At 35.8% G+C, this 23904-nt stretch overlaps 1 protein-coding gene across 1 annotated transcript in view; it reads left to right on the plus strand.

Annotated features, from left to right (window-relative positions):
• The first annotated feature begins 1601 nt into the window (after window positions 1-1601).
• Window positions 1602-23904, plus strand: part of GNAT3 (G protein subunit alpha transducin 3) — a 48801-nt gene continuing 26498 nt past the window's right edge. The window contains 1 exon segment of the mRNA XM_007467044.1: window positions 1602-1716. Within this exon segment, the coding sequence (XP_007467106.1) occupies window positions 1602-1716 (115 nt within the window).

Below are 23904 nucleotides of genomic sequence, written 5' to 3' on the forward strand. Positions count from 1 at the left end.
ATAAATAAAAGATTTTAACGTTTGTGATCTTGTGTTGCGGTTAGCATAGACTCTGTGTTCGTGGGTGAGTATAAATAAAGCAGTCATTGCAAATCTTGTTCCCTTGGGGCAGGCCCTTTGCATTGTAAAAGCGACACCACATGATTTGCATGGACCCTCACATACCTACCTTTCCACATCCTTACACTATCATAAAATGGCTTTGGATAGATGAAATCCGGAAAGTTTTGACTACACTTATGTATTGACAGCCTAACATTTTATGTGAAAAAGTAAACAAAGCAGGACTATGTATTGAATTTGACAGCCTATTTCCTTGTTCTATGAATATGCAAAAATCCACCTGTTCAGACTTTGCCCATGGTACCACAAGAACAGCACCAACATGCTGATGGACTGACTATATTCTAACATTTCCCAGTTAGGCATGTTCACCAGTCCCAAAATGTGCACTGAGAGATTTGCCTGCTGCCACAGGTAGCCAACTCTGTTTATAAGGAAAACATCACTTGACTACCTAAGCACTTTATGCTTCATATGAACAAAAAATTATACAACAGAATCTCTGTCCCCAAGCTTGCAGCTCGTCAAGAAGGACATGGCATCTATTGGGGTAGTCAAAAGGCATGGAACGTATTTAGGTGTATTTACTCTTCTTACTTTTCAGGAGAAACCAAATGACCTACTGTTACAAAGAATATTGCTTTTTATTCCCTCAGTACCAAATCAATCAAAGTCCTTCCAGCACAGCAGCTGTTGCTTAATGGCCCCAAAGAGTTAATGTATTGCTTGAATCAAACACATTTCAGTGTCTACACCAAGCGGATTCTCAATTAATGTTGATGGATTGACTTTCTCACAAGCAGTAAAAATTCAATTTATAGAAATCGATCCTAAGAGACGAAAGTAAATAATTTAAGAGCACCGTGTGTTGAATTCTATGTTTGGTAACACAGCAATGTGTATAGATATAAGAACTACATGTATTTATTTCCTTTTTAAATAAAAAGCTGTTTTCTAGTTGGCTGACAGATACTACGTCTCAGTCATTTTGAGGCATAATCTAAGCATAGCAAGGCTATAAATTTGGGTGATTCAATATAAATATTCTGATAGTGATATTAGAGTGATTATGAAGAATTTTAAGACTCATATATCTAAAGACAAGACACAAGCTTGTTCATTAGTAATTATAACTTTAAATCATGTAATAAAGATTGCTTATTAGTGAGAAACATTCTATTTGAACTGTTCATTTCAGATTATCTTTAGTGTACAGATTTTGACAACTTTCTACATTATTGTATGCTATTCTGTAAGGAAGAAGAGCAGGTTTGAAGATGTGTCAGAAGTAACCATTTAATCTGAAAGCATAAAGAATTTTCTCTTTAGCTGCCATAGGGTTGTATGGTTTTTACCCTTTGATCGGGTGACAGCTCGAAAGCATCTCCTTAGTCAAAGCAGAGTCTTAGAAAATGAGGGAATGGGCTATTGGGTATTTCAGCAGAGCATTGCTTTTACATCCTATGTCCAAACCAGAGCTGTGCTCTACATTTCAAAAAGTTTGAGCAAATAAACTGACAAGTATCAAACACTACAAGATGGGAAGGGGAATTAGTTCAGAGAGCAAGGAGTCAGGCAAAAGATCAAAAGAACTGGAGAAAAAGCTTCGGGAAGATGCTGAGCGAGATGCAAGAACTGTAAAGTTGTTATTAGGTAATAGCTTTATTTTCTTTTGCCTTTAAAACCCTGATTTTTTTTCAATTGTGATTTATTTACTTTTCTCAAACTTTAGTTTCAAGGGTATTACCACACGGGAGATTTATTATCAAAATGTGTTTGGAACTTGACTTTGTGTGCTCTATGAATATTTACTTGTTTGTTTAGCATTTTATTACATGTCTTTTGTTAAGCACAGAGACAAATATTTACTAGATGGTTCAATTCTCTATGTCAGTAATCTTTTATTATTTTTTAAAAAACTCAGACATTTTTTATTGTACCCGTCACTTCGTGAATACCAACTTTTTATATGGAAAACAACCTTTTAATTACAAGTTATAAAGATTTATGCTAATTTGTTTGAAAATATGTTGAGTTGTTTGATATCAACACTAATATGTTATTTAATTACTTGTACTGTTAAAACCAATTAGTCTCAAGTTATTTGGAGAGTAATGATAAAGTACTTTAAATTATACTAATAATATTATTTAGGCTTCTGAATACTGCCTGTAATATTGTCTGTATGACTGAAAAATACCCCATTTAAATCCTTTTAGGATATTTAAATATTCATTCAGGTCAGGAGTTACATCTCTTCTATCTTTTATTCCCTCAAAATTCAGCACAATATTTTACCACAACTATAAACTTAATAAATGTTTAATGAATTGAAAGAATGAAAATAGTCTAGATGCCACACATTTTTCTAAAAATTTTTAACATGTTATAGTCACTAGAAGATAAATATATTTTTGAAATAACATAAAGACCTATGAAAAGAATACAAAACAGCTTTAATTTAATCATAGCTGTATGTTTCTCCTACTCTTAGTTATACACAAAAGGACTTCATTTTATTTCAGAATTGTGAGTCTTTCACACAACAAAATGCTCTCATTTGTGTGTATGTGTGTGTGTCTGTGTGTCCCTTTACTGTGTCTAATTTGCTCCCAGTAGCAAGAGTACCTCAGAAACGAACTACGGCATTCCCAGCACTTGCTCCTCCAAGGAAAGGAAACGTTTTCTCCCTTTATGCCCAAGTCCTGAGGCCTCACACTTGCCCACAGCACTTGCAAGTAACCACCAAGAGAGGTTGATAATTTGGAAAGATGTAGGGGTCAGCTCTTATGAAACCAGAAAATAGACCTTCCCTAACACTCCAGAGAATTCTCTGAGGCTTTGATCAAGAGTCAAAGTAATAAGTGGACATAGAGAAAACAAAAGATGAGAGGGAAAACAAAGCATTCCTGCAAATGCATTCTGTGTCCTTCTTGTACTCAGAACAATGGCACAGGAATAATAATACAATACATTAGGAATCCCTATGTTTGAAGAAATTTTCAAAAGAATAGACATTTTCAATATACCAATTATTTTTAAAGTGGTGGGCTAGATAAAGCGGAAAGGATAACATTTTATAAGAAATATAAGAGTAGCCCCCGGCTCACCGCAACTAGAGAGAGCCCACGCGCAGCAATGAAGACCCAACACAGCCAAAAATAAATTAAATAAATAAATTTAAAAAAAAGAAATATCAAAGAATCTTAGTGGTATTATTACATCTTTAACTTTCCTAAAACAATCACAATTGCACAAATTCATTTCCAGTGTTACCATACAATAAGCTTGGATTCATCTTGTTCCAACAATATGTCACCAAACTTTTCTGTCACATCTTATTTGCACAAAATGAATCAAATTCTCTTTAGCTTTTCACATTTCAATGTCCAAACACTTGACTAAATTTTCCCTTCTGGACTGTATATGAGTTCTATATCTAATGATTAAGTTGTCAAAGTTCAAAATAATAAAGTTTTGTAACAACTCTGCTTCAATTCTCATGTTTTGAATTGAAAGCAAATTCTATAACCTATAATCTTTATATTCAATTTGGCATCATTAAGATATCATAAAAGCATTCAGTGGAACTAAACAAAACCTTCCCACCCTCTCAAATCCCCTCACTAATGAAATCTATCTAATTTCTCCCATCATTGAGACAACGATTCTCACTCATCAGTCTGAACAACTGTTGTTAAGTTTATCAGTGAGCGGACGTCATGTGGGACTAACCAGGTAAGCGTTGGTAGTAATCGGTCCCTGAGTCTAGCTCTATTTTTATAAAAATTAAAAATCTGAAAAACATTTTCAACAGAATTCATTCTTTATGTTGATCCTCTTGTTATCCAATGAATTTCTAGGTGCTTTAACACAACTTGCAAAATTTAACATGTGCTGTAAAGTAGATGTACCATTTGGTATTACTGAATACACGGTTTCATTTAATCTGAAGAGCTATCTATAATAAAGTGCACTTTACAACTAAAGGATCACCTTGCAGACAGATTCCCTTTTATTGTATCCTTCAGACATTCAGTAAAATTATAGAAGAGATGCAAAATCTGTTCCTAGAAGCAGGCTTCTAGGAAACACTGGAGATGACATACATTCCTGGCTCATTTGATAACTGCTATCAAGACAATAATGTCACATACTTTAAAAAAAAATTAGCCTGTAAAGGTGCCCCAGGAAGAGTGCATTTTAATAAGAAAAACAAATGTTCATGAATAAGCTGTTCTCTTTTGTAAACTTCCTATGTTACTTTTTTAAAAAATCTTAATTTACAAATATTTGAATAAACTTGTATTCTATTCAAAAGAAATACATGTAATTTGATTGTGAAATCAATGTGGATTATGTTTCTGTTTTTCCTGTCCCCTTTCCTTATATTTATTATTTCAAATTTCAGTTCAAATTTATTTATTTACATTACTTTTTTTTTTTTTTTTTACTTTGACAAATTTCTATCACATGAGCTAGTTAGATTCAAAGCTGCGAAGTACAGGGAAAAAATTAGTTTCATTCTTTCTTCATATCTGAAATCTTGCCTCATTCACTCTACAATTTTTAGCTATGATATTGTAGTGAGCTTTTAGCCAGTGATTCCCAACATTGTCATGGACTGTTCATCACTGGTGTTCTATTCCTTTAGTTCTAAAACCATTTTTTTTTAATTTTTTTATGTGCTATCTTGTAAGCATCACACTATCATTTTTTTAATGGTGCCATCTGAGTTTTATCATTTTAAAATATTATTCTAGTCATCTGGCTCTTAGAAACATGAACCTTGGATGGACTCTAAAATTTCTAAATCTACTTTAAATATGTTTATATTTACTTACTAATCAACATCAAATTTTCCAAACTGGCCCACTTATTCAACAAGTGGATGTTTTAGAAGATGTTCCATTGTTTTAGTATGACAGTAGGAGAATTATAATAATTCTGACACTATGTAAAAGCCTGTTAGAAAATAATTGATAAAACTTGCAAAGCAGAATTACCTAAATAGGTTTACCCACCTGGCAGAGTGGAGAGAATACAATTTAAAATTCTGATAGAGTAAAATGTGTTTTTAAGCCATTTGAGGTAAAATTGATTTGTTAATATTTTCATCAAGTGTTATGCTTTTTTCGCTTCTCTGAATGACCTCAGCTAGACACATAACCTCGGAGAAACGATGGGTGTCAAAGAATTTGGTGAATTGTAAAAATCTAGACAAACGTGGTTTACTCTTACTGTATAACAGATTCCTAGATCTGAAATAAATTGAATGTCAGTAAATGTATACAGGTTTTCTTCCTCTTATGTACATCAAGAGAAAAGAGGACATAAGATTCATATCAAAGTTGTTATTTATATTGTATTTGTTTAAATAGGTCTTTAGTTTTAAGAACTATATAAGAACTAAGAACTATATATACTAAGAACTATACTAAGAACTATACTATAACTAAGAACTATATATACTAAGAACTATATAAGAACTAAGAACTATATATGAGTGGGAGTGGATGCAGAAAACTGCAAGTGTTCCTGAGTCACTGGCTAGAGTATAAATTCAACAAGTGTAAGAAGTTCTGTTCTGAATTTCTATTACACCAATAGAGTCAATGCCTTTCTGTGGATGTGATCGCATACACAGATCCCCTGGAATAATTATGTTACACTTAAAACTTGCAAAGAAGAATTAGCAGAATTAGAAAGAAAAAAAATTCTTTCTCATCACTAGTGATAAGAATCTTGTGAACAACATGTAGAACTTATTTCTGAATAAGGTTTCCATTTTTTTAAATTAAAGTCATTCTTTCCTTTCTGTAATATCAATACATTTTTGTTTTAAAATATTTTACAATATTTTATTTTGTTTCTAAAGATATCAATCTTGTGGGTGCACAAATATTTTTAATACAAATGTTTAAAATTGTTTTAGAGTAAATGGAGAGAAAACAGGCAGAAAAGGTCTACTTGAAGAATTTCAAATCATCTCAAAGCAATGAACTATTTGCACCATAACAATTTGAAAGCTCCAGAGGAAAAGCCAAATATTTGCAGTTGTATTTATTTATAAAGAATGGCAGCTGGCAGCATCAAATAGCTTTTTACAATGTCCCTTTTTTCTAATAGGAAAAAAGCACTTAGACGAATGTTTTGCATATATTTGGTTGTTTGTTTTAATTTATCTCAAATAATCAGGACACATTAACCATAGGCTCATAAGTCTCTCACATAAAAGATGCAAACCATTCATTAAGGCATTCCATATTTAGCCAAATGATGGTATTTGTTAATGAGATTAAATATCCTATCTTGCTGAGAATAGCTCTCGTTAACTACAATTTAGCAGAACCTCTCTAGTTATATCAGAGCATTTTTATATTCATTTGTTTTATTCAAACCTGAATTAGTGACTCAAGAGCAATACTGTACCTTTAAAAACATTCATATAAGCAACATGAGCAGTTAACAAAAATCGTTTACCCCTCCATTGTGTTAGAAAGAGGGTAGTGAAACAACTGATGGTGTAAAGGCTCCATGATATATTTTACATAAAATAAAATATACTTCCAGTTAAGATTTAGATTCAAATTCAGAATCCATCTCCTTATTTAAGTTTCCTCCAAATACATCAATGTAGCATTTGCACCTAAGGATGCAGAATTCAAGGAGAAACTGAGGGTGAAATTAATCAAGATATGAAAATCTCCATTCTCTTTACTAGATTCTGATGCTAATAAAGTAGAACTCGAGGGTTTAATTCCTGCCTCAATATTTTATATTCAAACAGAACAAATTTGCTATTTAGAATTGCTCCTCTTTTAAGATATCTGGAAATTTCACTCTCTGACCAGCATGTGATTCTTTACTATCTCATACTTGTTCACAGTTACTGAATTTGTTCTTTAATTTCATATATTTTCCTTCAAAGTCAGCCATTATAACTGGCTCCTCCTAAAAGTCTGAAATATTCTGTCCCCTTAATCTTCTACCTAAACTGGCATTCACAACCTCAAACCTGGATAATTCCTCAAAGTTCTCCATTTATTATTGTTTTAATACACTGTTCCCAACCGATTTCCTCCAAAGTGATGTTATTTAACATCTTTTCAGCCCTCAGGGCTCATCCTGGTCCCCATGTAAACTCTTAATTTCCTTCATTCCCAGATGTTTTAGAATAAAACGATTTATCATTGTCAGTTTCCTGGCTGACAATTTCCTGTTTTTAACTTTAGCTGGGCTAATAATTGTTTTACTTATTCCTACTTTTCTACTAAAATATTCCAAAAGGCGGCTCTTTCTACATTTCCAACATCATTTTCTTCTAGAACTTACTCTCTTCCCACCTCACCGTAGATGACCACCCTTGTTAAGACAGTCATCACTCATCATCTCCAAACTCATTAACTTTCATTTATTCTCTTTTACTTCAACTAGTTTTAAGGAATTGGTGGTATTCCATTTTCATTTAAGGCTAACTTCAGCCTTTGTGCTATAAATTCTATCCCCTTCTGTATCTTAAGAATTTTGCTTTATGAATTATTTTATCTCTCTGCCATTTTCAAAATTCTTCTCTGCTAGCTCCTTCCCCTTGGCATATAATATTTCTCTCCATTTGCCTAAAAAGCTTTTACTCTTTTCTTTGACTCCCTTTGAATTCACCTTATAGAGTTATCTTTTAAAATGTTATTATATTGAAATGCTTATAGATATAGTCTATGGTCACTGCTTCTATTTCTATACCCTCTACATTCCCTTCCGTTAATTGCAAAATAACTTGTATATCTTTCTCTCTACTAAAAAATGATCTCTCACAATCCCTGATAACCTGCAAATTCACAAAACTGAGACCTCAATAACTGAATCTCTTCTTTTTTAACTCCTGTAACACTGAAATACCTATTCATTTTTAATATCCCTTTACTCCCCACTTCACTGAAGCTTGCTTCTTTTCTCTCCATTTGTAAGTGGTTTCACTCACCAAAATTTGTCCTTAGGCCTTTGTGTTTTTCAATCTGTACTCTCTCAGGGACCTCATATCAGGACTTAACTATCACTTCTAGAAGAATGACTAATATGATAGTTAATGACTAATGATAGTTAAGTTAAATTTGTCCAATTTCTTGATCCATATTTGCAAATTTCTGTTATTTATCAATAACCTGATTGTACTTTGGGAGACCTCAAAATTATTTTCCAAGTTTATCTTGTTTCCAATCATCTTCAAACTTTATTTTTTTAATGAGATCCCTCATTATATTCTTTCCCATTAGATCAACTTGATATTTCAATCTTCCTCAGCTCTTTTCTTTGTAATCATTCTCTATCCATTGTCCAAAGCCTGTTACAAAGTTTAGTTTTAGCTCTTCTCTGATAGAATGGGTCTCACATTTCTCTTTTTCCGCTACTTCTGTTATTGTTTTCAATCTACGAGGAAGCCCTATGAAACAGTATTTTCATTATATAGAGAAGAAAATGAGAACTTATTAAGGTAATTCAATTTCTAAGATGACAAATGAGTTTACAGGAGAACAGAGCTTTTTCTTTCTTATTATAAACATCTTTACTGGAGTATAATTGCTTTACAATGGTGTTAGTTTCTGCTGTATAACAAAATGAATCAGCTATATATATATATTTATCTCCATTTCTCCTCCCTTTTGCATCTTCCTCCCATTCTCCCTATCCCACCCCTCTAGGTGGACACAAAGCACTGAGCTAATTTCCCTGTGCACCTGTGCATAGCTGTGCTATGCAGCTGCTTCCCACTAGCTATTTTACATTTGGTAGTGTATATATGTCCATGCCACTCTCTCACTTCGTCCCAGCTTACCCTTCCCCCTCCCCGTGTCCTCAAGCCCATTCTCTACGTCTGTGTCTTTATTCCTGTCCTTCCCCTAGGTTCTTAAGAACCATTTTTTTTATTCCATATACATGTGTTAGCATATGGTGTTTGTTTTTCTCTTTCTGACTTACTTCACTCTGTATGACAGTCTCTAGGTCCATTCACCTCACTGCAAATAATTCAATTTTGTTTCTTCATATGGCTGAGTAATATCCCGTTGTATATATGTGCCACATCTTCTTTACTCATTCATCTGTCAATGGACACTTAGGTTGCTTCCATATCCTGGCCATCATAAATAGTGCTGCAATGAACACTGTGATACATGACTCTTTTTGAATTATAGTTTTCTCAGGGTATATGCCCAGTAGTGGGATTGCTGGGTCATATGGTAGTCCTGTTTGTAGTTTTTTAAGGAACCTGCATACTGTTCTCCAGAGTGGCTGTATCAACTTACATTCCCACCAACAGTGCAAGAGGGTTCCCTTTTCTCCACACCCGCTCCAGCATTTATTGTTTCTAGATTTTTTGATGATGGCCATTCTGACTGGTGTGAGACTCTCTGCATTCTAAGTTCTATGAAAACAGACAGCATGTATGCTTTTGCTCTTCTTGAATTCCAACAGCTTAGCACGGGAGAGCATGCATGCATAATGCATGGAAGAATGACAGAGTCAGAACCTAAAATATTTCTGTATGTTGGTCATGGTGACTAAACCATAGACATACATCTGGTATTTGAAAATAGAGCTGAAAAAGAGACATCTCATAAGGATTTTGGTTTTTGTTGTTGTTGTCTTTTTTTTTAATTCATATATATGTTCACATATAACCAGAGCTAAGGATAATATTAGATCATTGAAACTGGAAATCTACACTTCTTTTCTTTCTTCTTGTATTCAATTTCCTTTTTTTTTTTTTTTTTTTTTTTTTTTTTTTTTTTTTTGCGGTACGCTGCCCTCTTACTGTTGTAGCCTCTCCTGTTGCTGAGCACAGGCTCCAGACGCGCAGGCTCAGCGGCCATGGCTCACGGGCCCAGCCACTCCATGGCATGTGGGATCTTCCCAGACCGGGGCAAGAACCCGTGTCTCCTGCATCAGCAGGCGGACTCTCAACCACTGCGCCACCATGGAAGCCCTCTTTTCTTTTTTTTTAATGTTTATTTTTAATTAATTTATTTTTTCTTATTAGTCATCCATTTTATACACATCAGTGTATACATGTCAATCCCAAACTCCCAATTCATCACACCACCACCTCCACCCCCCACCTCTTTCCTCCCTTGGTGTCCATACATTTGTTCTCTACATCTGTGCCTCAATTCCTGCTCTGCAAACCGGTTCATATGTAACATTTTCAAGGTTCCACATATATGCATTAATATACGATATTTGTTTTTTGCTTTTTGACTTACTTCACTCTGTATGATAGTCTCTAGGTGCATCCACGTCTCATCCACAAAGGATTCAAGTTCGTTCCTTTTTATGCCTGAGTAATATTCCATTGTATATATGTACCACATCTTCTTTATCCATTCGTCTGTTGATGGGCATTTAGGTTGCTTCCATGACCTGCTACTGTAAATAGTGCTGCAATGAACATTGGGGTGCATGTGTCTTTTTGAATTATGGTTTTCTCTGGGTATATGCCCAGTAGTGGGATTGTTGGATAATATGGTAATTCTATTTTTAGCTTTCTAAGGAACCTCCATACTGTTCTCCATAGGGGCTGTATCAGTTTACATTCCCACGAACAGGGCAAGAGGGTTCCCTTTTCTCCACACCCTCTTCAGCATTTGTTGTTTGTAGATTTTCTGATGAAGCCCATTCTAACTGGTGTGAGGTGATACCTCATTGTAGTTTTGATTTGCATTTCTCTAATAATTAGTGATGTTGAGCAGATTTTCATGTGCTTCTTGGCCATTTGTATGTCTTCTTTGGAGAAATATCTATTTAGGTCCTCTGCCCATTTTTGGACTAGGTTGTTTGTTTTTTAATATTGAGCTGCCTCAGCTGTTTATATATTTTGGAGATTAATCCTTTGTCCGATGATTGATTTGCAAATATTTTCCCCCACTCTGAAGGTTGTCTTTTCCTCTTGTTTATGGTTTCCTTTGCTGTGTAAAAGCTTTTAAGTTTCATTAGGTCCCATTTATTTATTTTTATTTTTATTTCCATTACTCTAGGAGGTGGATCAAAAGATACCTTGCTGTCAAAGGGTGTTCTTCCTATGTTTTCCTCTAAGAGTTTTACAGTTCCTGGTCTTACATTTAGGTCTCTAATCCATTTTGAGTTTATTTTTGTGTATGGTGTTAGGGAGTGTTCTAATTTAATTCTTTTACATGTAGCTGTCCAGTTTTCCCAGCAACACTTATTGAAGAGATTATCTTTCTCCACTGTATATCCTTGCCTCCTTTGTCATAGGTTAATTGACCATAGGTGCATGGGTTTATCTCTGGGATTTCTATGCTGTTCCATTGCTCTATATTTCCGTTTTTGTGCCAGTACTATATTGTCTTGATTACTGTAGCTTTATAGTATAGTCTGTAGTCAGGGAGTCTGATTCCTCCAGCTCCATTTTCTTCCTGCAAGACTGACTGCTTTGGCTATTCAGGGTCTTTTGTGTCTCCATACAAATTTTAAGAATTTTTTGTTCTAGTTGTGTAAAAAATGCCATTGGTAATTTGAAAGGGATTGCATTGAATCTGTAGATTGCTTTGGGTAGTATAGTCATTTTCACAATATTGATTCTTCCAATCCAAGAACATGGTATATCTCTCCACCTGTGGGTATCTTCTTTGGTTTCTTTCATCAGTATCTTATAGTTTCCTGCATACAGGCCTTTTGTCTCCTTAGGTAGGTTTATTCCTAGGCATTTTATTCTTTTTGTTGCCATGGTAAATGGGAGTGTTTCCTTAATTTCTCTTTCATATATTTCATCATTACTGTATAGGAATGCAAGAGATTTCTGTGCGTTAATTTGGTATCCTGCAACTTTACCAAATTCATTGCTTAGCTCTAGTAGTTTTCTGGTGGCCTCTTCAGGATTCTCTATGTATAGTATCATGTCATCTGCAAACAGTGACAGCTTTACTTTTTCTTTTCCAATTTGGATTTCTTTTATTTCTTTATCTTCTCTGATTGCCATGGCTAGGACTTCCAGAACTATGTTGAATAATAGTGGTGAGAGTGGACATCCTTGTCTTGTTCCTCATCTTAGAGGAAATGCTTTCAGTTTTCACCATTGAGAATGATGTTTGCTGTGGGTTTTATTTATTTATTTATTTATTTATTTATTTATTTATTTATTTATTTATGTATGTATGTGGCCTTTATTATGTTGAGGTAGGTTTCCTCTATGCCCACTTTCTGGAGAGTTTTTATCATAAACCAGTGTTGAATTTTGTCAAAAGCTTTTTCTGCATCTATTGAGATGATCATATGGTTTTTATTTTTCAATTTGTTAATATGGTGTATCACATTGACTGATTTGCGCATATTGAAGAATCCTTGCACCCCTGGGATAAATCCCACTTGATCATGTTGTATGATCCTTTTAATGTGTTGTTGGATTCTGTTTGCTAGTATTTTGTTGAGGATTTTTGCATCTATATTCATCAGTGATATTGGTCTGCAATTTTCTTTTTTTGTAGTATCTTCGTCTGGTTTTGCTATCAGAGTGATGATGGCCTCATAGAATGAGGTTGGGAGTGTTCCTTCCCCTGCAATTTATTGCAAGAGTTTGAGAAGGATGGGTGTTAGCTCTTCTCTAAATGTTTGATAGAATTCACCTGTGAAGCCATCTGGTCCTGGACTTTTGTTAGAAGATTTAATCACAGTTTCAACTTCATTACTTGTGATTGTTTTGTTCATATTTTCTATTTCTTCCTGGTTCAGTCTTAGAAGGTTATATCTTTCTAAGAATTTGTCCATTTCTTCCAGGTTTTCCATTTTATTGGCATAGATTTGATTGTAGTAGTCTCTTAGGATACTTTGTATTTCTGTGGTGTCTGTTTTAACTTCTCCTTTTTCATTTCTAATTTTATTGATTTGAGTCCTCTCTTTTTCTTGATGACTCTGGCTAATTGTTTATCAATTTTGTTTACCTTCTCAAAGAACTAACTTTTAGCTTTATTGATCTTTGTTATTGTTTTCTTTGTTTCTATTTCATTTATTTCTGCTCTGATCTTTATGATTTCTTTCCTTCTGCTAATTTCGGGTTTTGTTTGTTCTTCTTTCTCTAGTCCCTTTATGTGTAACGTTACATTGTTTATTTGAGATTTTTCTTGTTCATGAGGTAGGCTTGTATAAACTTCCCTCTTAGAACTGATTTTGCTGCATATCATAGGTTTTGGATCGTCGTGTTTTTATTGTCATTTGTCTCTAGGTATTTTTTGATTCCTCTTTGATTTCTTCCGTGATCTCTTGGTTATTTAGTAACGTATTGTTTAACCTCCATGTGTTTGTATTATTTACGTTTTTTTCCCTGTAATTCATTTCTAATCTCATAGTGCTGTGGTCAGAAAAGATGCTTGATATGATTTCAGTTTTCTTAAATTTACTGAGGCTTGATTTGTGACCCAAGATGTGATCCTCCTGGAGAATGTTCTATGCGCACTGGAGAAGAAAGTGTAATCTGCTGTTTTTGATGGAATGTCCTATAAATATCAATTAAATCTATCTGGTCTACTGTATCTTTTAAAGCTTGTGTTTCCTTGTTTGGATGATCTGTCCATTGGTGTAAGTGAGGTGTTAACGTCTCCCACTATTATTGTGTTACTGTTGATTTCCTCTTTTATGGCTGTTAGCAGTTGCCTTATGTATTGAGGTGCTCCTATATCGGGCGCATATATATCTATAATTGTTATATCTTCTTAGATTGATCCCTTGATCATTATGTAGTGTCCTTCCTTGTCTCTTGTAACATTTTTTTATTTTAAAGTCTTATTTTTTCTGATATGAGTATTGCTACTCCAGCTTTCTTTTGATTTCCATTTGCATGGAATATCTTTTTCTATCCCCTCACTTTCAGGCTGTATGTGTCCCTAGGTCTGAAGTGGGTCTCTTGTGGACAGCATATATATGGGTCTTGTTTTTGTATCCATTTAGCAAGCCTCTGTCTTTTCATTGGAGCATTTAATCCATTCACATTTAAGGTAATTATTGATTTGTATGTTCCTATTACCATTTTCGTAATTGTTTTGCGTTTGTTTTTGTAGGTCCTTTTCTTCTCTTGTGTTTCCCACTTAGAGAAGTTCCTTTAGTATTTGTTGTAGAGCTGGTTTGGTGGTAGTGCTGAATTCTCTTAGCTTTTGCTTGTCTGTAAAGCTTTTGATTTCTGCATCAAATCTGAATGAGATCCTTACTGGGTAGAGTAATCTTGGCTGTAGGTTCTTCCCTTTTATCACTTTAAGTATATCATGCCACTCCTGGTTTGTAGAGTTACTGCTGAGAAATCTGCTCTTAACCTTATGGGAGTTCCCTTGTGTGTTATTTGTCCTTTTTCTGTTGATTTCAATAATTTTTCTTTGTCTTTAATTTTTGCCAATTTGATTACTATGTGTCTCGGCGTGTTTCTCCTTGGGTTTATCCTGTATGGGACTCGCTGTGCTTCCTGGACTTGGGTGGCTATTTCCTTTCCCATGTTAGGGAAGTTTTCGACTATAATCTCTTCAAATATTTTCTCTGGTCCTTTTTCTCTCTCTTCTCCTTCTGGGACCCCGAAAATGTGAATGTTGTTGCATTTAATATTGTCTCAGAGGTCTCTTAGGCTGTCTTCATTTCTTTTCAGTATTTTTTCTTTCTTCTGTTCCACAGCAGTGAATTCCACCATTCTGTCTTCCAGGTCACTTATCTGTTCTTCTGCCTCAGTTATTCTGCTATTGATTCCTTCTAGTGTATTTTTCATTTCAGTTATTGTATTGTTCATCTCTTTTTGTTCTTTAATATTTCTAGATCTTTGTTAAACATTTCTTCCATCTTCTCGATCTTTGCCTCCATTCTTTTTCCAAGGTCCTGGATCATCTTCACTATCATTATTCTGAATTCTTTTTCTGGAAGGTTGCCTATCTCCACTTCATTTAGTTGTTTTTCTGGGGTTTTACCTTGTTCCTTCATCTGGTATATAGCCCTCTGCCTTTTCATCTTGTCTGTCTTTCTGTGAATGTGGTTTTTGTTCCACAGGCTACAAGAATGTAGTTCTTGTTTCTGCTGTCTGCCCTCTGGTGGATGACAGGAGTTTGTTTTTTAAGTCAATCAAGATTTTGATAGGTTTTAATAATGTAAATGAGAATAATAATACTTGGATTTTTTGTCAAAGTCTATCCTGGCTCTATTATGAGACAAAGATTTCATGAGGGTGGTTAAGGTAGGTAGACCATTTAGGAAATTGTCACTTCCTTGCAAACACTTGATGAGATTGTAAATTAAGGCAGAAATTATAAGTTTGAAAGTGAGATTTGAAGGACATTCAGAGACAAAAACCAATAGAACACTGTGACTTGACTACCTGTGATTGTTAAATAAGAGGAATGATTAAGAGCAGAATTGGGAACAGTGATTATTTTATTCATCAGTATGTGAAAGAGAGGACAAAGTTTAGGTTAGGCAAGAAATGAAAGGAGTAATAATTTGAGACATTCAAATTTGTGATGTTTCTAGAACAATCAACTTGAGATATCTATTAAATAGATGAATATATGGGTCTGGAAAGCAGGAGGGATAAACTCAAGTGAGAGCTGTCAATTTGATATATTCAATCCTCTGTTCTCCCTTTCCCAGATATACAGTGTGTAAAGGCCAAACTTTACACACTGTATAATTAACCAAGGCCTTTTTTTGAAGGCCATTAATTTATACAAAATATGTGTGCATAACCGCTCCCACAATTAAGGAATACTTAGATAAATTCTACCTATCGATCCATCTTCCTATCTATCGTCTATGTTTCTATTTAAAGCAGGCCTGTGTGGGAAAAAAAATCACAGAATTCTATATTTCAGGGTTTTCTCCCCCTTTTTTGCCTAAGAAGTATGTTAAAAAGATAAGATCACATATCTGTTAAAATACTTCAAAATCTAAGAAGGCTTATGTAAATAATGTTTTAAATATAATATTATCAGATATTTTTAGAACAATTATAAAATTGAAAGTATTTAAATAAACTTTCATTAGAAAGAAAAGATTATATAGCCACAACATTCTTTCTCACAAATGAAATATGTTTGTTTGGGTGATGACATATTTTATAGTTTCATAATGCTTATCATTACTGTATCACAGAAATAGGTATGTGGACATACTAATAGTAATAGAAATATATCTGACACCATATGACTCCTGATGTGATTCACTGAAAAAAGACAATATTGCTTACATCATATTTATGCTAAAATATTTACACTGGATCTAACCATCAAATATAGAATATTGAACATTCTATAATAAATTGCCCTAGGCTTTAGAAAAATGCCAATGTCATGAAAACCAAATAACAATAATATAACAAGGGAAATATTCTAAATTAAGAGTTTAAATATTATAGCATAATATCCAAAGGAAATGTGTAAGCCTTGATTAGATCTTGGGCCCAAGACATATGAAATGCATGGAAAACATATTTTGGAACAGTCAGATAAATTTGAATATGGAGAATATATTAGATAACATTTTGGATTTATACATCTAAATCGTGAAAATAGTATTCTGGTTTTCTGGGAAAATGTCCTATTCTTAAGAGATGTGTTCTGAAGTATTATGGGTGAAGTGTCTGATTGCTTTCAAGAGGTTCAGCAAATCAAAACATAAATATGTGTATATATATATATCTATACACACACACACACACACACACACACGTGTTGTGTAAATTTATATATATATATATAAATTTATATATATATATATATGAAACAAGACAAATGACAAAGTGTTTGGTAAGGTGAAGGGTATAAAAGGTATAAAATATAGGTTTCTAATGTATTATTTTCTCAAACTTCCATAGGTTTATAAGATTATTAAAATTAAAATTTGGGAAAAGTAAGTGCATTTTTTTGGCAAAAGAAATATGCAAATGTATCTGTAAATTCATGTACATTTCCTTACAAATGAATTCTATGAGATAGCTCATGAGCATATCACTTTAAAATCACATAAACTTTTTTAGGAAGTTCTTCTCAATGCATTACTTGATAACCTTGACAACAAAATCTGGCCAATCTTCTTGACAAACAGATCCAAAAACCAAACCAAAATATTAGCAAACTGATTCCAACAATGTATAAAATGTACTAAAAAAAAAAAGAGCTAGAGGTGGGAAGGATGTTATTTCAAGAATGCCTTGTTTAAATACTATTAGAAGATTGATATATTCACATTATTAAAGTAGAAAGATAATGATTAGGACAGGAGATACGTGCATGTACGTGCACGTACGTATGTACGTGCATGTACGCGCGCGCACACACTAAATGAACTTTTTATCCATTCCAGATAAAAATTTTTATCACACTAGGAATAGAAGGCAATTCCTTAAACAGGATAAATAGTATGTACAAAAACCTGCAGTAATTGTCATATTTAATGGGGAACATTTAGCATCATTAACTACAGATAGTGAACAAGGACTTATGATGATGAATGGGTCTGACAGTTTCCTGCCCTTGATCTTCTCCTCTTCAATGCCCTTATCAGGGATTTGGGTAAAGATAGATAAGGCAACATTTCACACTTGAGTAATATTCAGAATTTGGAAGGATATAGTGATAGGAAAGTCAATATTCCAAGTGATCTCAACTAGCAGAAATGCTTGGCCCAAATGAGAAAAATGGAATTTAACAGATATCTTCAACTGAGCCTCAAAATCAACTATACTCATGCAGTATTCACATGTAGTACATGGGAGAATCTGTTTGCTAAGATGTGATGTGAAAAACATAGCAACAAATTAATTGCTACAAGCTCAATATAGGTATAAAAAAAAAAAAAGTAATAAAGCTAAAAAAAACCCCAACAAACAAAAAAGAAAAGAAGAAAAGAGGCAAACTAGTCATGGTCTCTATTAAGAAAAGTGTTCTATTTAGAAATAAGTACCAGGATTGAGGCAGTCCTATGTTGCACCCTTATCTTACTACATCAGAATATTATTGCTTTCAATAAAATCACCTGATATCTATGGCACCATTTTCAGTAGGACAGTGTTTCAAAAGGACATTGGCTCTTGCATGGAGTGTGGTTCAGAGGGTAAGGAATCTAAAACTCATGTTCCACCAGGAAGGGTTAAAGGAGTGGAAGATATTATACTTGAAAAGTCTCTTGGTAAAAAGGTGGGGCATGCTTCAAATAATAGAGAATGTTGAGAGCTCACTGTAAGTTAGAGTATGCACCAGGTACTTTATATCTTAATCTACCCAAACCCTAAGAGGTAGATATTAATAAGCCAATTTTATGAAAGAGGATACTCTCAGAAATTAATTTTGATCAAGACACCCAAAGTCAGCAATGAGTACACGCTCACTTTTATTTAATTCCAAAGCATGAGTTTGCTTATTACATTGTTCTACTCTCTGTCTAGCCTATTTGAAGGGTTGTAATGTGGAAGAGACAGATAAGTTTGTTGTTGCTCAATGAGAAAGAGGAATAGTGAGGGTAATAAAATCAAGTTGCTCCAAAAAGGGTTACCCTAAAAATCGTTTATGCCAACAGTACACCAACAGATGACAAGCAGACACTACAAACCCATATGTCTATGAAAGTTCACTTCTTCCATATTAATTTAAAATAAGTGATTTTAAAATAATTTATGTCTTGACATCATTTTGATATTGACATTACCAGCGCATACCTAAAAAGAAAGCAACAGGGCTTTCCTGGTGGCACAGTGGTTAAGAATCCACCTGCCAGTGCAGGGAACATGGGTTCGAGCCCTGGACCAGGAAGATCCCACATGCTGTGGAGAAACTAAGCCCATGCACCACAACTACTGAGCCTGCGTTCTAGAGCCCGCGAGCCACAACTACTGAGCTCGCGTGTCACAACTACTGAAGCCCACATGCCTAGAGCCTGTGGTCCACAATGAGAAGCCACTGCAATGAGAAGCCCGCGCACTGCAACGAAGAGTAGCCCCTGCTCGCCGCAACTAGAGAAAGCCTGCGTGCAGCAGTGAAGACCCAACACAGCCAAAAATAAATAAATAAAATAATTTTTTTAAAAAGAAAGCAATACTATAGCATTAATATGCAAGTCAGGAGACTTAATCTCTTTGTTTTAAAGTAGGTCTGGGGATCACCAGGGAAGATGGTGTAAGAGTAAGACGCAGAGATCACCTTCCTCCCCACAGATACACCAGAAATACATCTACACGTGGAACAACTCCTACAGAACACCTACTGAACGCTGGCAGAAGACCTCAGACCTCCCAAAAGGCAAGAAAATCCCCACGTACCTGGGTAAGGCAAAAGAAAAAAAGAAAAAACGGAGACAAAAGAATAGGGACGGGACCTGCACCAGTGGGAGGAAACTGTGCAGGAGGAAAGGTTTCCACACACTAAGAAGCCCCTTCGCAGGCGGAGACTGTGGGTGGTGGTAGGGGAAGCTTCGGAGCGGCGGCGGAGAGCACAGCAACATGGGTGCGGGGGGCAAAGCAGAGAGATTCCCGCACAGAGGATCGGTGCCGACCTGCACGCACCAGTCCGTGAGGCTTGTCTGCTCACCCGCCTACGCGGGCGGGGCTGGGAGCTGAGGCTCGGCCTTTGGTCGGAGCGCAGGGAGAGGACTGGGGCTGGCGGCGTGAACACAGGCTGCAGGGGGTTAGTGCGCCACGGTTAGCAGGGAGGGAGTCCAGGGAAAAGTCTGGACCTGCCAAAGAGGCAAGAGACTTTTTCTTCCCTCTTTGTTTCCTGGTGCGCGAGTAGAGGGGATTAAGAACACTGCTTCAAGGAGCTCCAGAGACAGGCGTGAGCCGCGGCTAACAGCACGGACCCCAGAGATGGGCAGGAGACGCTATGGCTGCTGCTGCCGTCACCAAGAAGCCTGTGTGCGAGCACAGATCACTATCCACACCCACTTCCAGGGAGCCTGTGCAGCCCGCCACTGCCAGGTTCCCGGGATCCAGGAACAACTTCCCCGGGAAAATGCACGGCGTGCCTCAGGCTGGTGCAACGTCACGCTGGCCTCTGCCGCCGCAGGCCCGCCCCGCACTCCGTACCCCAGCCTCCCCCCGGCCTGAGTGAGCCAGAGTCCCTGAAGCAGCTGCTTCTTTAACCCCATCCTGTCTGAGTGAACAGATGCCCTCCGGCGACCTACACGCAAAGGCAGGGCCAAATCCAAAGCTGAGCCCCTGGAGCTGTGAGAACAAAGAGAAAGGGAAATCTCTCCCAGCAGCCTCAGGAGCACTGGATTAAATCTCCGCAATCAACTTGATGTACCCTGCATCTGTGGAATAAGTGAATAGACAACGAATCACCCCAAATTGATGAGGTATACTGTGAGAGCAAGATTTATTATTTTTTTCCCCTTTTCCTCTTTTTGTGAGTGTGTATGTGTATGCTTCTGTGTGAGATTTTGTCTGTATAGCTTTGCTTTCACCATTTGTCCTAGGGTTCTGTTTCTTTTTTGGTATTTTTTCTTAATAATTATTTTTTATTTTAATAACTTTATTTTATCTTACTTTATCTTCTTCCTTTCTTTCTTTCTTCCTTCCTTTTTCTTTCTTTCTACTTTTTCTCCCCTTTATTCTGAGCCGTGTGGATGAAAGACTCTTGGTGCTGCAGCCAGAAGTCAGTGCTGTGCCTCTGAGGTGGGAGAGCCAACTTCAGGACACTGGTCAACAAGACACCTCCCAGCTCCACATAATATCAAACGGCGAAAATCTCCCAGAGATCTCCATCTCAACACCAGCACCCAGCTTGACTCAATGACCTGCAAGCCACAGGGCTGGACACCCTATGCCAAACAACTAGCAAGACAGGAACACAAGCCCACCCATTAGCAGAGAGGCTGCCTAAAATCATAGTAAGTCCACAGACACCCCAAAACACACCACCAGACGTGGACCTGCCCACCAGAAAGACAACATCCAGCCTCATCCACCAGAACACAGGCACTAGGTCCCCTGCACCAGGAAGCCTACACAGCCCACTGAACCAACTTTAGACACTGGGGACAAACACCAAAAACAACGGGAACTACGAACCTGCAGCCTGCAAAAAGGAGACCCCAAACACAGTAAAATAAGCAAAATGAGAAGACAGAAAAGCATACAGCAGATGAAGGAGCAAGATAAAAACCCACCAGACCTAAGAAATGAAGAGGACATAGGCAGTCTACCTGAAAAAGAATTCAGAATAATGATAGTAAAGATGATCCAAAATCTTGGAAATAGAATAAAGAAAATGCAAGAAACATTTAACAAGGATCCAGAAGAATGAAAGATGAAACAAGCAACGATGAACAACACAAAAAATGAAATTAAAAATACTCTAGATGGGATCAATAGCAGAATAACTGAGGCAGAAGAACGGATAAGTGACCTGGAAGATAAAATAGTGGAAATAACTACTGCAGAGCAGAATAAAGAAAAAAGAATGAAAAGAACTGAGGACAGTCTCAGAGACCTCTGGGACAACATTAAACACATCAACATTCGAATTATAGGGGTTCCAAAAGAAAAAGAGAAAAAGAAAGGGACTGGGAAAATACTTGAAGAGATTATAGTTGAAAACTTCCCTAATATGAGAAAGGAAATAGTTAATCAAGTCCAGGAAGCACAGACAGTCCCATACAGGATAAATCCAAGGAGAAATATGCCAAGACACGTATTAATCAAACTGTCAAAAGTTAAGTGCAAAGAAAACATATTAAAAGCAGCAAGGGAAAAACAACAAATAACATACAAGGAAATCCCATAAGGTTAACAGTTCATCTTTCAGCAGAAACTCTGCAAGCCAGAAGGGAGTGGCAGGACATATTTAAAGTGATGAAGGAGAAAAACCTGCAACCAAGATTACTCTACCCAGCAAGGATCTCATTCAGATTTGATGGAGAAATTAAAACCTTTACAGAGAAACAAAAGCTGAGAGAGTTCAGCACCACCAAACCAGCTTTACAACAAATGCTAAAGGAAATTCTCTAAGCAAGAAACACAAGAAAAGGAAAACACCTACAATAAGGAACCCAAAACAATTAAGAAAATAGGAATAGGAACATACATATTGATAATTACCTTAAATGTAAATGGACTAAATGCTCCCACCAAAAGACACAGATTGGCTGAATGGATACAAAAACAAGACCCATACATATGCTGTCTGCGAGAGACCCACTTCAGACCTAGAGACACATACAGACTGAAAGTGAGGGGATGGAAAAAGATATTCCATGCAAATGGAAACCAAAAGAAAGCTGGAGTAGCAATTATCATATCACACAAAATACACTTTAAAATAAAGACTATTACAAGAGACAAAGAAGGACACTACATAATGATCAAGGGATCGATCCCAGAAGAAAATATAACAATTGTAAATATTTATGCACCCAACATAGGAGCACCTCAATACATAAGGCAAATACTAACAGCCATAAAAGGGGAAATCAACAGTAACACATTCATAGCAGGGGATTTTAACACCCCACTTTCACCAATGGACAGATCATCCAAAATGGAAATAAATAAGGAAACCCAAGCTTTAAATGATACATTAAACAAGATGGACTTAACTGGTATTTATAGGACATTCCATCCAAAAACAACAGAATACACATTTTTCTCAAATGCTCATGGAACATTCTCCAGGATAGATCATATCTTGGGTCACAAATCAAGCCTTGGTAAATTTAAGAAAATTGGAATTGTATCAAGTATCTTTTCCAACCACAATGCTATGAGACTAGATATCAATTACAGGAAAAGATCTGTAAAAAATAAAAACACATGGAGGCTAAAAATACACTACTATAATAACGAAGTGATCACCAAAGAAATCTAAGAGGAAATCAAAAAATACCTAGAATCAAATGACAATGGAGACACGATGACCCAAAACCTATGGGATGCAGAAAAAGCAGTTCTAAGAGGGAAGTTTATAGCAATACAATCGTACCTTAAGAAACAGGAAACATCTCGAATAAACAACCTAAACTTGCACCTAAAGCCATTAGAGAAAGAAGAAAAAAAAAAACCCAGAGTTAGCAGAAGGAAAGAAATCATAAAAATCAGATCAGAAATAAATGAAAAAGAAATGGAGGAAACAATAGCAAAGATCAATAAAACTAAAAGCTGGTTCTTTGAGAAGATAAACAAAATTGATTAACCATTAGCCAGACTCATCAAGAAAAAAAGGGAGAAGACTCAAATCAATAGAATCAGAAATGAAAAAGAAGTAACAACTGACACTGCAGAAATACAAAAGATTATGAGAGATTAATACAAGCAAATCTGTGCCAATAAAATGGACAACCTGGAAGAAATGGACACATTCTTAGAAATGCACAACCTGCCAAGACTAAATCAGGAAAAAATAAAAAATATGAACAGACCAATCACAAGCACTGAAATTGAGACTGTGATTAAAAATCTTCCAACAAACAAAAGCCCAGGACCAGATGGCTTCACAGGCGAATTCTATCAAACACTTAGAGAAGAGCTAACACCTATCCTCAAACTCTTCGAAAATATAGCAGAGGGAGGAACACTCCCAAACTCATTCTACGAGGCCACCATCACCCTGATACCAAAACCAGACAAAGATGTCACAAGAAAGTAAACTACAGGCCAATATCCCTGATGAACATAGATGCAAAAATCCTCAACAAAATACTAGCAAACAGAATCCAACAGCACATTAAAAGGATCATGCACCATGTCAAGTGGGGTTTAACCCAGCAATGCAAGGATTCTTCAATATATGCAAATCAATCGTGATACACCATATTAACAAATTGAAGGAGAAAAACAATATGATCATCTCAATAGATGCAGAGAAAGCTTTTGACAAAATT

Source organism: Lipotes vexillifer, unplaced genomic scaffold (assembly GCF_000442215.2).
Source record: "Lipotes vexillifer unplaced genomic scaffold, Lipotes_vexillifer_v1.1 scaffold247, whole genome shotgun sequence".
Lineage (NCBI taxonomy): Eukaryota > Metazoa > Chordata > Mammalia > Artiodactyla > Lipotidae > Lipotes > Lipotes vexillifer.